Here is a 13,719-nt window from a genome sequence, read left to right as displayed (position 1 = left end):
AGTAACAGACAGACAGAGTGTATCTGGCCGCCCAGAGTTTTGGAAAGGGCATCAGCTTGAAACAAATGCATCAAAGCATGAACCAGTTTCCCTCAATTCTGCTCTCTGTTCTCTTTCCCGTCCAAACAGTTACATCTATGTTGCTCAGTATGTATTTACCTTTATTTAAAAAAAAAAATTATTTCCACTTTTCCTTATACATTTAATTCAAATTATTGGTGATGGGAAAATGAAAAAAATTCGCAAAAATCCCCCTGGTCTACAATGGAATCGAACCCTTGATACAGGAGCTGTAAACAATGTGCTTTATCCAACTGCACTGACCAGCCATTAACACGCTTATATTCCGACCGGTTGTTCCATATTTGGTCATTGCTGGTCATCTTCCAAAGATGCATTGCTGGTCATCTTCCAAAATCCTATAGCCTCTGGAACAGTTCCCATCGACTGAAGGATAGCTAATGTAACCCCACTATTTTAAAAAGGTGGTAGAGAGAAAAGTGCGAATTATAGACTGGTAAGTTTGACATCAGTAGTGGGGAAAATGCTAGAGTCCATTATAAAAGATGTAATAGCAGAGCACTTGGAAAACAGTGACAGGATTGGACAAAGTCAACATGTATTTACAAAAGGTAAATCATGCTTGACTAATCTACTGGAATTTTTGAGGATGTAACTTGTAGAATAGATAAGGGAGAACCAGTGCATGTGGTGTATTTTGACTTTTAGAAGGCTTTTGATAAGGTCCCGCATAAGAGATTAGCATGCAAAGTTAAAGCACACAGGATTGGCGGTAAGGTACTGTCTTGGATAGAGAACTGGTTGGCAAACAGGAAGCAAAGAGTTGGAATAAATGGGTCTTTTTCCGATTGACAGGCAATGACTAATGGGATACTGCAGGGATCGGTGCTAGGACCCCAGCTATTCACAATATATATAAATGAACTAGACAAGGGAACTAGATATAATATCTCCAAGATTGCAGACGACACAAAGCTGGATGGGCGTGTGTGCTGTGAGGAGGATGCAGATAAACTCCAGTATGATTTGGACAGGTTGGGTGATTGGGCAGATGTATGGCAAAAAGCAGTATAATGTGGATAAATGCGAGGTTGTCCACTTCTCTGGCAAAAACAGGAAGACAGAATATTATCTGAATGGCAATAGATTGGGAAAAGGGGAAGTGCAACGAAACCTGGGTGTCCTTGTGCACCAGTCGCTGAAGGTAAGCATGCAGGTTCAGCAGACGGTTAAGAAGGCAAATGGTACGTTGGCCTTCATAGCGAGAGGATTCGAGTACAGGAGCAGGGATTTCTTGCTGCAGTTGTACAGGGCCTTGGTGAGACCACACCTTGAGTATGGTGCGCAGTTTTGGTCACCCTATTTGAGGAAGGATGTTCTTGCCATGGAGGGAGTGCAGCGAAGAGTCACCAGACTGATACCTGGGATGGCAGGAATGATGTATGAGGCGAGATTGGGTCGATTCGGCTTTTACACGCTGGAGTTTAGAAGAACGAGAGGGGATCTCATTGAAACTGTGGGACCTACCTGCGCGTCGCCACCTCTTAAATCACCGCCACTGCCTCGCTCCACATGGGTCCACCGCCGCCGCCACTGTGGGGCCTACCTGTGCCTCACCGCCTCTTAAATCACTGCCGCTGCCTCGCTCCACACAGTTCCGCTGCTGCCGCTGCTGTCAATAAAGTTAACTTAAATTAAGTATTGTAAACAAAAAGAAAAAATAATTCAAGTTTTTAATGGGGCTAAAAATTTGCTTACCTTTTTTCAAAGTATAAATGAGTGAAACATTTTAAAAAAAAATTTATACACTTATGCTGGTAAAATCAGGCTTTAAGTGTTTTCTGCAGGCGGAGATTCTGCATAAATCGGATCCCTCCACCCGCAGAGGCCCTTCTCCAGGGCAGGTGTTCGCTCTGTCAAGAGGATTCTTGACAGACTGGCAATGCCGGTTTCCAGCGCTTGCATATCGCATGCCTGAAACCGGAATTCCAGATGTCACTACGGGTGTGTTCACAGCACATACACACCCGTAGGCATCGGAAAATGTCGACAATTATTTCTAGTACCTTTTCCAACTGAACCCCCCATTTACTTGCTTAATGTCCTCGTGAATGTTAGATCCGTGTGTTAATGGAGACACGGAATGCAGGAGTTGATTTAACAAGTGTTTACTGAACAAAGTCTGGAGGTGAACTAACAACACAAGACGCTACACAGGCCTATATACCTGAGTGGTCACCACCGGCACTAAAGTACACAGGGGCCTCAAAAACATAGTTCCTCTTAAAGGTACATACACTACAATTCCTTCCGTTTTAAATAAATAGTACATAACATTTTAAGTAATCATTGGGCCAGAAATTCCAGGCCAGAAGCGTGAGTACGGTCGGGTTACTCACGCATCTGGCCGTTGGAAATGCTGGCGTTCAGCAGGAACAGCGCATGTGGGGAACGCCGGCATTTCCAGACCCGAGGTCTATTCACAGTGCGTGCGACTGCACAGGCAGTGCTTGCGCAGTGAACTTTGTAGATTTCACTGATGGATTCAGTGAGGGTAAGTCCCTAGAACTTGCACTTGAAAAAAGCAAGTGTAAAGTTGTTCATTGGCTGGGGAAGGAGATATATTTTATGGAGGAGCTTATGAAATGCAATATTTAGGTTTGGGAAAGGGAGGGAAGTTATTTTAAGAAATTTTAACTAAGTTTTAAACTTTAATTTATTTTTTTTAAACGGGTTTTCAGAACGGTAGGTAGAAGGAGCAGTTGTGGCTGTGTGAATGGAATGTGAGAATGAGTTATGTATGTATGTCCACATATATTCCTTTACGTATATGTATGTATGTTTTATATTCCTTTACTAATGTGTATGAATGTATATTTTTAATTATGATTTTCCAATAAGTTACTTTCTCTGAAAGTCATAATTAAATAATACATTCATACACATAAGTAAAGGAATATATACATAACACGCAAAGGAATGTATACAGACATACATACTTTCAGAAGCTCCACGATAATAAATATCTTCCTCCGCAGCCTCTGGAGCAACTGTACCTATGCTTTTTTCATGTGTAAGTTGTAATGACTTGACCTCACTGAAAGCATTAATGAAAGCGGCGAATTATACTGCGCACGCGCTGCCTGTGCAGTCACATGCATTCTGCCTCTGAACCCCTTCGTTCAGAGGACAGCAAATGCCGGTTTTCCCCACATGCACTGTGCATGCTGAAAACCGGCATTTCATCCGGTCAGATGCGTAAGTACCCCGACCGTACTCGCGCATTTGGAAGGGAATTACTGGGCCAACATTTTACATGTCAATAAAATGAAAAATTTAACAATTGCACGACTTGCCCCCTCGCATCTGCGACTGAGGGTCACAGAAATCACAGAAATCCCACAGTGCAGATAGAGGCCATTTCGGCCCATCGAGCCTGCACCGGCACATATCCCACCCGATCTCCATAACCCCTACACCAACACATATCCCACCCTCTCCCCGCAACCCCACGTATTTAATCCCCCTAACACTAAGGGTCAATTTATCATAGCCAATCAACCTAACCCGCACATCTTTGGACTGTGGGAGGAAACCGGAGCACCCGGAGGAAACCCACGCAAACACGGGGAGAATGTGCAAACTCCACACAGACAGTCGCCCGAGGCCGGATTCGAACCCGGGTCCCGGGCGCTGTGAGGCAACAGTGCTAACCACTATGCCACCGTGCCAAGGAGGTGCATTGCGCAAGAGGTCATCATCGTACGTATCCTCACACTGTTCCCTTTGGGGAACTGTATGAAGTGGTGGAAGGATTTATGGCCGTGATTAACGCTCATTCCGTGACCGTAACCATCTTTGAACCAGCCATTAGGGTGGTTAGTCCTATGGCGGGAGTGTTTTACGGGCTCCCACAACCCATCTGAGGGGGGGGGGGCCACCAACACCCACGGACGCAAGTATCCCGCTGGATGTCCACCCAGAATTTAGAGTTGGAGCTCCGACTCCACTTGCCGGGACTGTCTGGAGTGGGGTTCAAAACCCTACTCCTTCTGGCCCAGCGGCAGGGATGCTTACTGCTACGCAAAAGGCCCACTCCGCACAAAAGGTGACACCCATACGTTTCCTGCGCCTTTTCCCTCCCCGTGGCTGGAGCCCTATGCTGCCATTTCACATTGCTAATTGGATTGGGCCTTTGTCATAGCGGTAGGATCCCCGCCGCTGGGCCAGATCAGGGTAGCGTTTCGAACCCCGCTCCAGACAGTCCCGGCAAGTGGAGTCGGAGCTCCGGCTCTAAATTCTGGGTTGACATCCAGTGGGATATTTGTGTCCGTGGGTGTGGGTGGCCCCCCCTCCTTGTATAGCTTGTGGGAGCCCGTAAAACCCTCCCGCCATAGGACTAACCGCCCTAATGGCTGGTTCAAAGATGGTTACGGTCACGGAATGAGCATTAATCATGGCCATAAATCCTTCCACCACTTCATACAGTTCCCCAAAGGGAACATTGTGAAGACACGTATGACGACGACATTGCTAAATAAATAAATGGAATTAAAAAAATTCTTTTAGGGCTTTTAAAAGTCTTTAAATTGCTTTAATTCTCTTTAAAACCACTTCAGATTACTCAAAATAATGTAAACATTTTAAAAAGTTTATAAAAGTTACCAAAATCTTCAAAAAACTTCCAAAAACCTATTTAAACTGCTGCTTTGCATGTAAAAATCCTTAGCAGCTTGACAGAAACATTGGGGGCGTGTCCAGTGAAACTGAGACCTCAAGGGGCGTGTCTCACTTACACTGCACGCAGGGTAGGGTTTCGAACCCCGCTCCAGACAGTCCCGGCAAGTGGAGTCGGTGCTCCGGCGCTGGCTGCACTCCTGGGCGGCGTGACGTCATACGCTGCCCGGGAATGTGCTTTCTATTTCTGCAAGTTCAGGCGTCCCAGAAGCTGATCGGCATGAGCGCAGGGTAAGTGCAAATACGGGGCTTGCACGCGCTGCAAGCCCCGTTCTGGAATTTCTGGGCCATTAAATAACATTTTTTTACAAGAACAATAATATACACATTTGCTGAAGTTAAATCAATTACAAATTCAGTCTCTCTGGAGGCTTTCTGACTCGGTCCGGATAACGCCTCGGTGGTGTAGTAGGTTCTTTTGGCGAGGTCGATTCGGCTTCAATGCTAGTGTCGGGTTCATCTGGTTCCAGTATCACCAGATCGGAGGTAGATACGATGGGTATCTCTGCTTCATCACTTGGCGTATAGAGTTGTGGTGTAGGTTGTCCTTTTTCGGATGACTCTATGTTCTGGTCAGCTTGGCGCCTTATTATGCTTTCTCCAATGTCCACGGTATACATCAGCAGTCCTAGTCGTGTGCAAATAGTTCCAGGCTGCCATTTCTCGGTACGGTAGTCCCGGGCCAAAACTGGTTGAACTATCTGGAAGGCTCTAGTTGGCCTTTCATTCATGCTTTGAAATTGCCGGTTCTCTACTTCCCTTCTGACATTTGGCTTGACCAAATCCAGCCGGCATCTTAGTCTTCTATTGAAAAACATCATGGCGGGGGTTTGGTTTGTAACCACGTGTTGCATTCCTGTATGCAAACAAGAGGTTATCTACTTTATGTTGTAGATTTATGTCTTCATTACCCGTGGCCTTTATGGCCTTCTTGAAGGTCTGGACAAACCTTTCAGCCAATCCATTGGTGGCGGGGTGGTATGGGGCGGGCGTGTAGTGCTTAACCCCATTGTTTTTTAAGAACTTCCTGAATTCTTCGGATACAAATTGCGGTCCATTATCAGAACAGATCTGTTCAGGCAGCCCATTCCTGGCGAATATGGTCCTTAATACTGTGATGGTTTTTTGCGTGGTGGTGGAGGACATCTTTATTACCTCCGGCCATTTGGAGGGTGCATCCACCGCGATTAAGAACACTGAGTCCATAAATGGACCAGCAAAGCCGATATGTACCCTTTGCCATGGAGATGAGGGCCACCCCCATGGATGTAGAGGGGCTTGTGGTGGGGCATTTTGGACCTTCTGGCATCCTAGACAGCTCTTGGTCATTTCTTCGATGTCTCCATCGATACCTGGCCACCACACAAATGCTCTGGCTATGTTCTTCATTTTCACTCCACCCAGATGCCCCTCGTGAAGCTCCTTTAGCACTCTATCCTTGAGTTTGGGTGGAATCACCACTCTGGATCCACACATCAAGGTTCCTCGGCACACTGACAGCTGTTCTCTTCTTTGCAAGAATGCTGGCAACAGTGGTTCGCCATGTGCTGGCCATCCCTTTACCATTAAATCGTAGACTCGTGAGAGAGTTGGGTCATTCCGCGTTTCCTTTTCATTGGTAGAATTTGTCACCGGTAGACATTCAACTATGATCGAGTGGAATATCTCCACTGGGTCCACTGTAGGCACCTCTTCCACCATTGGCAACGGTAGGCGTGATAACCCGTCAGCATTCCCATGCTGTTTTGTTCCTTTGTACTCTATGTCATATTGGTTTGCCCCTAGGAAAAGGGACCACCTCTGTAGCCCTTGCGCTGTCATAATGAGAACGCCCTTTTTAGGGTTGAATATGGAGATGAGGGGTTGATGGTCAGTCAACAAGGTAAACTTTTGTCCGTGTAAGTAATGGTTGAATTTCTTCACCCCCCACACCAGGCTGAGTGCCTCCCTGTCGATCTGGGCATAGTTACGCTCAGCTGAGTTCAATGAGCGTGACGCAAAAGCTATCGGCCACTCCGAGCCATCAGGGAATCTATGCGATAATACCGCTCCCACGCCATAAGGGGATGCATCGCACGCCAGTCTGATTGGCAGTGATGGGTTGTAATGAGCCAACACTTCCCTGGACATGATCAAGCCTTTGCATTTATGGAAGGCAAGTTTACAGTCTTCGCTCCATTTCCAAACTACTCCCGTTTGTAGCAGTGCATTAAGCGGGTGCAGAACCGTCGACAAGTTTGGTAAAAATTTATGATAGTAATTTACTAATCCCAGGAACGACCTTAATTGTGAGACATTTTCAGGCGCTGGGGCCTTTACGACCGCTTCAATTTTTTCAGGTGACTTATGCAACCCTTCTTCGTTAATGACATGGCCACAATATGATATTTGTTTCTGGAAAAATTCGCATTTGGGGCGATTTGCTCATAGGCCCCGTTCTCTCAGCCTCGTGAGCACCTGCTCCAAGTTGGCAAGGTGCTCGTTGTCGTTTTCTCCTGTTACAAGGATGTCATCTAGGTAGCATTGAGTCCCCGGAATCCCTTGGAGGACTTGCTCCATATCTCTTTGCCAGATAGCTGGAGCTGATGCATCTCCGAAAACCTGTCGATTGTACTGGTACAGGCCTTTGTCTGTGTTTATCGTGAGATACTTTTTAAAGGCCTCATCAACCTCCATCTGTAGATATGCCTGTGCTAAGTCAATTTTGGTGAAACGTTTCCCTCCAGATAGTGAGGTGAAAATATCTTCTATCCTCGGAAGAGGATGCTGTACCGTGTGAAGGACCGGGTGTACAGTCACCTTGAAGTCCCCACAGATGCGAACTTTTCTCTGTTCTTCAGATTTATCATTATTCAACATTTTCTTCATGACCGGGATGATGGGTGTTGCCCACTCGCTCCAATCTACCTTGGATAACACACCTGCTTTTTCCAAATTCTCTAGCTCTGCCTCGATGGCTGGACGAATTGCGTATGGCACCGGCCTTGCCTTAAAAAACTTGGGAATTGCCACATCTTCCACTTTTATTGAGGCGGTGGCTCCTTTCAGGGTTCCTAGTTCCTGTTGAAACACTTCTTTGGCGTTAGCCAAGATTTCTTTTAATTGTCCAGGTATGGCGTCATCATTGTTTTTTTTCTTACTGGTCACCGTCAGTGCCTGAATGGAGTGCCAGTCTAAATGTATCTTTCTGATCCATTCATGTCCCAACAATGGCGGACCACCATCTTGCAGAACGTATAAATACAACTTCTGTATTTCCTTGCCGTTGTATACAACAGGCACCCTTATTTTCCCTCTGGGGTATACTTTCTGCCCCCTATATGTCTTCAAGACAATGGATGTGCCTTTCAAAGGTATATGCGGAAATAGCCGCTCGTAATCCCATCGACTCATGACGGTCAGAGCTGATCCTGTATCTAGCTCCATTTTGACTGGGGTCCCCGCTATCGTGAGGGTAACCCAAATGGTCTGGTAATCTTCTTTGGCAATTACATTATGTAATTTGAGACAGCTTAGTCTCTTGTTTCCGGAGTCGCTATCACTCTTCTGGTCTTCGGAGCTACTGTCCGTCATCATTTGTACCTTTCTGTACTTTTCCTTATTGACCTTTTTACTGTCAGCGGATTTCTTTCCAGATCTGCATACATGTGCAATGTGTCCCATCTTTCCGCATTGCCTGCATGCTTTGTCCTTGAACCAGCAGTCCTTCTGGTCATGGGTGAATCTGCCACAGCGATAACATCTCTCGAAACCCCATGTCATTTCATGGGTGCCGAAGTCCTGTGGCTTTTGCTGTATCTCTGCAGCTCCTCTTGCTGCTGCTTCGTATGATACAGCCACACTGAAAGCCTTGTCCAGTGTCAAATCTTTCTCAGAAAGTAGTCTTTTCTGTGTTCCTTCGCTTAGGAGACCGCAGACGAATTTGTCTCATAGAGAATCTGCCAGTCCTGCCCCGAATTGGCAGTGCTTTGACAGCTTTCGTAATTCAGTGAGGTAATCAGCATTACTTTCATTCTTGTGCTGATTCCTCCTGAAGAATTTGAATCATTCCGCTATCAGCAGCGGTGTTGGGTTTAAGTGCTCCTGTAAGGTATCAACAATCTCCTTAAAATTCTTGTCCATCGGTTTGGCTGGAGTGATCAAGTTTCGTAACAGCCCGTATGTCTTTGCGCCCATCAGATTTAGAAGTACCGATGCCTTTTTATCATGCGATACTTCATTCGCCTTGCAATATACCTCCACTCTTTCCACATATGTGGTCCAATCTTCTATATCACTATCGAAAGCAGTAATATTGCCAGTCTTCGGCAACTTGAAAATCTAAAATGGCGCTTCCTGAGCTTTTCTTTCTTCCCCGCCGAGTTAAGATGGCGCCTCCCGCGCTTTCCCGCCGCTGCCGCTGCTACCAACGCTGTTCTCCACGGTTCCCGTTGCGACCTGCAGCTTTTCGCGGTATTTCTATTTTTTTTATATATCGCTTCAATAGTTTCTCCGTTACTTGGAGAACCGTTCCTATCGTGGAGCGGACCCTCTGGGACATTCCCCTCCCTCTGCTCTGTCCGAACGCTGACCTGCTTTGCAGCACCGGCCGCGCCCTGAGTGCTCCACCCTCTCTCTCTCTTTGCTTCTGCTTCCCGACTCGCTGCCTGGCTCCGTTGCAGAGCCACCCAATCGAGCTCTAGCCCGCCGTAGCCCAGGAAGGATCAGTGCACTACCTACCACCAGCCCGTTTAGCTGGGGAAACCACAGACTGGAGACCAAGCCTGGCCCTCGTTTTCGAGTTTCTTCGAGTTATTTATTTATTTATTGATTTATTTTTTCTTCTGGCTTCGACCTTCGTCTGAGGGGTCGATCCCCTTGAGGTGCTGCCGAATTGCAGGTAAGTTCGTTTCTAACTCATTGCCACTGTTAGATCCGTGTGTTAATGGAGACACGGAATGCAGGAGTTAATTTAACAAGTGTTTACTGAACAAAGTCTGGAGGTGAACTAACAACACAAGACACTACACAGGCCTATATACCCGAGTGGTCACCACTGGCACTACAGTACACAGGGGCCTCAAAAACATAGTTCCTCTTAAAGGTACATACACTACAGTGACCACCCTATTTGTCCGTTCCGCTAGGATTCTGTTCCCAGACTAAATCAGGTAGAGCCCGTTCAAGCAGTACAGTTCCTTCCTGTCCCAGTACCCGTGCCACTGTCCCATGAAATGGAACCCCTCTTTCCCAAACCACTCCTTCAGCCAGGTGTTCACTTCAATAATCTTCTTATCCCTACACCAATTTTATCGTGGCTTGTAGCTCTTGGCTCCTGGTACTCTCCAAGCAGGAACTCTTGCCTACTCTTTCCTAAATTGCTGGTCACAACATGGATCACATACGACTGAGTCCTGCCCCTCCCTCTCGAATATCCTGTCAAGCTGGTTTGAGATATCCCTCACCCTGGAACCAGGTAGGGAACATACCATGTGGGTCTCTCGATCCTGCTAACAAAAGATGCAATGTCACCTTATTATTGATTTGCTGACAACTACCACATCTTCCCCTCCTCCTCCTCCACCTCCCCACTTTGGAGCGCTCTCTGCTTTATGGTGCCACGGTTAGCATTCTGGCTGTCCTTCTGACAGTCTTTAACCTTATCCTCAAGTATATTGTACCTCTTGAATAGGATCAGTTTCTGTGGCTCCTCTTTCTCTATCTCACCTCAGTTCTGCTCACTCTCTACACCATCAGTCATACCGACCCCGTTCTGATCCAGCATCTCAGTACGAGGTGTGACCAAGGTCTGGAGCAAACTACGCACGTACTCCTTATCCTCTTTATTTGTCGGTGTGTATTGAACTCGCAGACCAGCTCAATGACTCCGAGTCCAAGAGTTTCGACATGAAGACATCTACTGCAGAAGTGTTCGCTCGGGACAGTCTCGCTGCCAACAAACTCCTACATACTTCAGTCCAGACACACCCTGCTTTGCCATATCTTAGTCCACATTATTCATATCTACTTTATAGTCTGTTGAAAGTTTTTTTTACACACTAACTTGCACTAAGAACTAAAATACTGGACAATATTTAAATACTTACTTCTTCAAGCTTACACAAACCATGACAAGTATTGAAGCAACGTCTCCTCCACCCTCTGCAGCGAATTCCCACTCTCACAACAATTAACTGCAGTTTTATTGCGCTGTGTTTTGGATTGCATGTCCAATTTAACAATCACCTGTAACATTATTCCCTTGTCTATTGAATATAATGTCCAAATTAACAAGCAACTGAAACTTTAATTCCCTGTGTATTGATTATCATGTCCAATTTTGCATTTAAAGGTAAGTTTATTACACTGTGTATTGATTATCTATGTACAATTGTGTGTTTAACTGTAACTTTATTGCACTGTGTATTGATTATCATGTCCAATTTAACAAATAACTGCAACAGTATTCACCTGTGTATTGGATATTAGGTCCAATTGAACAATTAACTGCAACAGTATTCACCTGTGTACTGGATATTAGATCCAATTGAACAATTAAATGCAACAGTATTAGCTGAGTATTGGATATCATGTATAATTGATCAATTAACTGCACATTTATTTGCCTGTGAATTGTTTCTCATGAAAAATTTAACAATTAACTGTATCTTTATTTCCCTGTGAATTGCTTTGCATGCCCAAATTATCAATCAACTGTAACCTTTATGCTCTGTCTATATGTTAGCAATTTTACAAACCTTTGTAAATTTAATTAACTTTACATTTGTTATCATTTCGAATTGAATGTTTAGCTGAAAATTTATTCCATTGTGTATCGATTTATGAAGGCGATAGATAGATTTCTAGACAGAAAAGGCATCGAGGGGTATGGGGAGAGAGCGGGAATGTGGTATTGAGATAGAGGATCAGCCATGATCATATTGAATGGCGGAGCAGGCTCGAAGGGCCGAATGGCCGACTCCTGCTCCTATATTTCTATGTTTCTGTGATTGTTATTTCCAATAAAATAATTAACATTGGAAGTGTTCTCCTCTGTATGCCTGATCATGTGCATTTTAACAATTAAATCTAACTTTATTTCTAATATGTATTGGTTGTCAGTTCCAATATCATATAATCAATATAAAACAGTAGTGTTCTTCCCTGTTGAATTGGTTATTTCATCCAATTTAACAATCAACTGCCAATTTATCCTCCTGTACATTGGTTATCAGGTCCAATTTAACAATTAACGGCCAGTTCATTCCTCTGTGTATTGGTTACAACGTGTAATGTAACGATCAACTGTGACATTATTCTATGCATTGCTTATCATGTCTAATTAAAACATAACATGTCACTTTATTCTGCTGTGTATTGATGAAGAGACCCCCGCTATTTGTAAGTGCTAAGTGTGGGTTGTTGAGGAGTGGGTGATGACGGCAAATTTGAAGTGTGGTGGGTGCGTGGACGGGGACGTCAGTCACATTTTTAAATTTGTTTATGTGATGTGGGCGTCGCTGGCAAAGCCAGCATTTATTGCCCATCCCTAATAGCCCTTGCGAAGGAGGTGGTTAGATGCCTTCTTGAACCGCAGTAGTCCGTGTGGTGAAGGTACTCCCACAGTGCTGTTAGGAAGGGATTTCCAGGATTTTCACCCAGCGATGATGAAGGATCAGCGATATACTTCTAAGTCAGGATGGTGTCTGACTTGGAGGGGAACTTGGAGGTGTTGGTGCTCCCATGAGTGGGATATGTGTTGGTGTAGGGGTTACGGGGATCGGGTGGGATATGTGTCGGTGCAGGCGCGATGGGCTGAAATAGCCTCTATCTGCACTGTGGGGTTTCTGTGATTCTAGGAGGAAGAGGTCGCGTGTTTGGGAGGTGCTGCCGAAGAAGTCTTGGTGATTTGCTGCAGTGCATCTTGTAGATGGTACACACTGCAGCCACGGTACGCCAGTGGTGGAGGGAGTGAATGTTTACGGCGGTGGATGGGTTGCCAATCAAGCGGGCTGCATTGTCCTGGATGGTGTCGAGCTTCTTGAGTGTTGTTGGACCTGCACTCATCCAGGCAAGTGGAGAGTATTCCACAACACTCCTTACTTGTGCCTTGCAGATGGTGGAATGGCGTTGGGGAGTCAGGAGGTGAGGCACTCGCTGCAGAATACCTAGCCCCTGAATTGCTCTTTTTACCACAGTATTTACCTGGCTGGTCCAGTTATGTTTCTGGTGAATGGTGACCACCAGGATATTGATGTTGGGGGATTCGCTGATGGAAATGCCGTTAAATGTCAAGGGATGGTCGTTAGACTCTAGCTCTTTGGAGATAGTCATTGCCTGGCACTTCTGTGGCCCGAATGTTACCTGCCATTTATCAGGCCAAGCCTGAACGTCGCCCAGGTCTTCTTTCATGCGGGCATGGACTGCTTCATTATCTGTAGAGTTGTGAATGGCACTGAACACGGTGCAGTCATCAGCGAACATCCACATTTCTGACCTTATATTGGAGGGAAGTTCATTGATGAAGCAGCTGAAGATGTCTGGGCCAAGGACACTGTCCTGAGGAACCCCTGCAGCGATGTTCCGGGGCCGTGATGATTGACCTTCAACTACCAGAACCATATTCCTTTGTGCTTCATATGACTCCAGCCAGTGGAGAGTTTTCCCCATATTCCCATTGACTTCACTTTTACTAGGGCTCCTTGTTGCCAAACTCGGCCAATTGCTGCATTGATGTCAAGTGCAGAATCTCTCACCTCACCTCTGGAATTCAATTCCTTTGTCCATGTTTGGACCAAGGCTCTAATGAGGTCTGGAGCCGAGTGGTCTTGGTGGAACCCAACTGGGCATCAGTGAGCAGGTTACTGGTGAGTTATTGCCGCTTGATAGCACTGTCGATGACACCTTCCATCACTTTGCTGATGATTGAGAGTAGACTGATGTGGCGGTAATTGGCTGGGTGGATTTGTCCTGCTTTTTGTG

The 13,719-nt window shown here is 45.7% G+C and overlaps 1 protein-coding gene across 5 annotated transcripts in view; it reads right to left on the bottom strand.

Annotated features, from left to right (window-relative positions):
- LOC147089987 (CD209 antigen-like protein C) overlaps positions 1-13,719 on the bottom strand; it is a 91,577-nt gene that overhangs the window by 23,581 nt on the left and 54,277 nt on the right. Inside the window, exon 5 of one of the 5 annotated variants that reach the window (XR_015075306.1) lies at positions 1,549-1,693. The exons of 1 other annotated variant lie outside the window; for it this stretch is intronic. Coding sequence is in view for 2 of the 4 variants with exons in the window: in XM_085977197.1 (XP_085833323.1) it covers positions 1,645-1,693 (49 nt within the window). In the remaining 2 variants the exon portion in view is untranslated. The remainder of the gene's footprint in view (positions 1-1,548; positions 1,694-13,719) is intronic. 3 more of the 5 variants (XR_015075307.1, XM_085977197.1, XM_085977199.1) reach the window with 3 other exon arrangements.

The sequence above is a fragment of the Somniosus microcephalus genome, unplaced genomic scaffold (assembly GCF_052327205.1).
Source record: "Somniosus microcephalus isolate GS21.2 unplaced genomic scaffold, FLI_Smic_1.0 unresolved_chr4, whole genome shotgun sequence".
NCBI lineage: Eukaryota > Metazoa > Chordata > Chondrichthyes > Squaliformes > Somniosidae > Somniosus > Somniosus microcephalus.
Note: the sequence above shows the minus strand (reverse complement) of the source record. Positions and strands in the feature narration are given on the sequence as shown.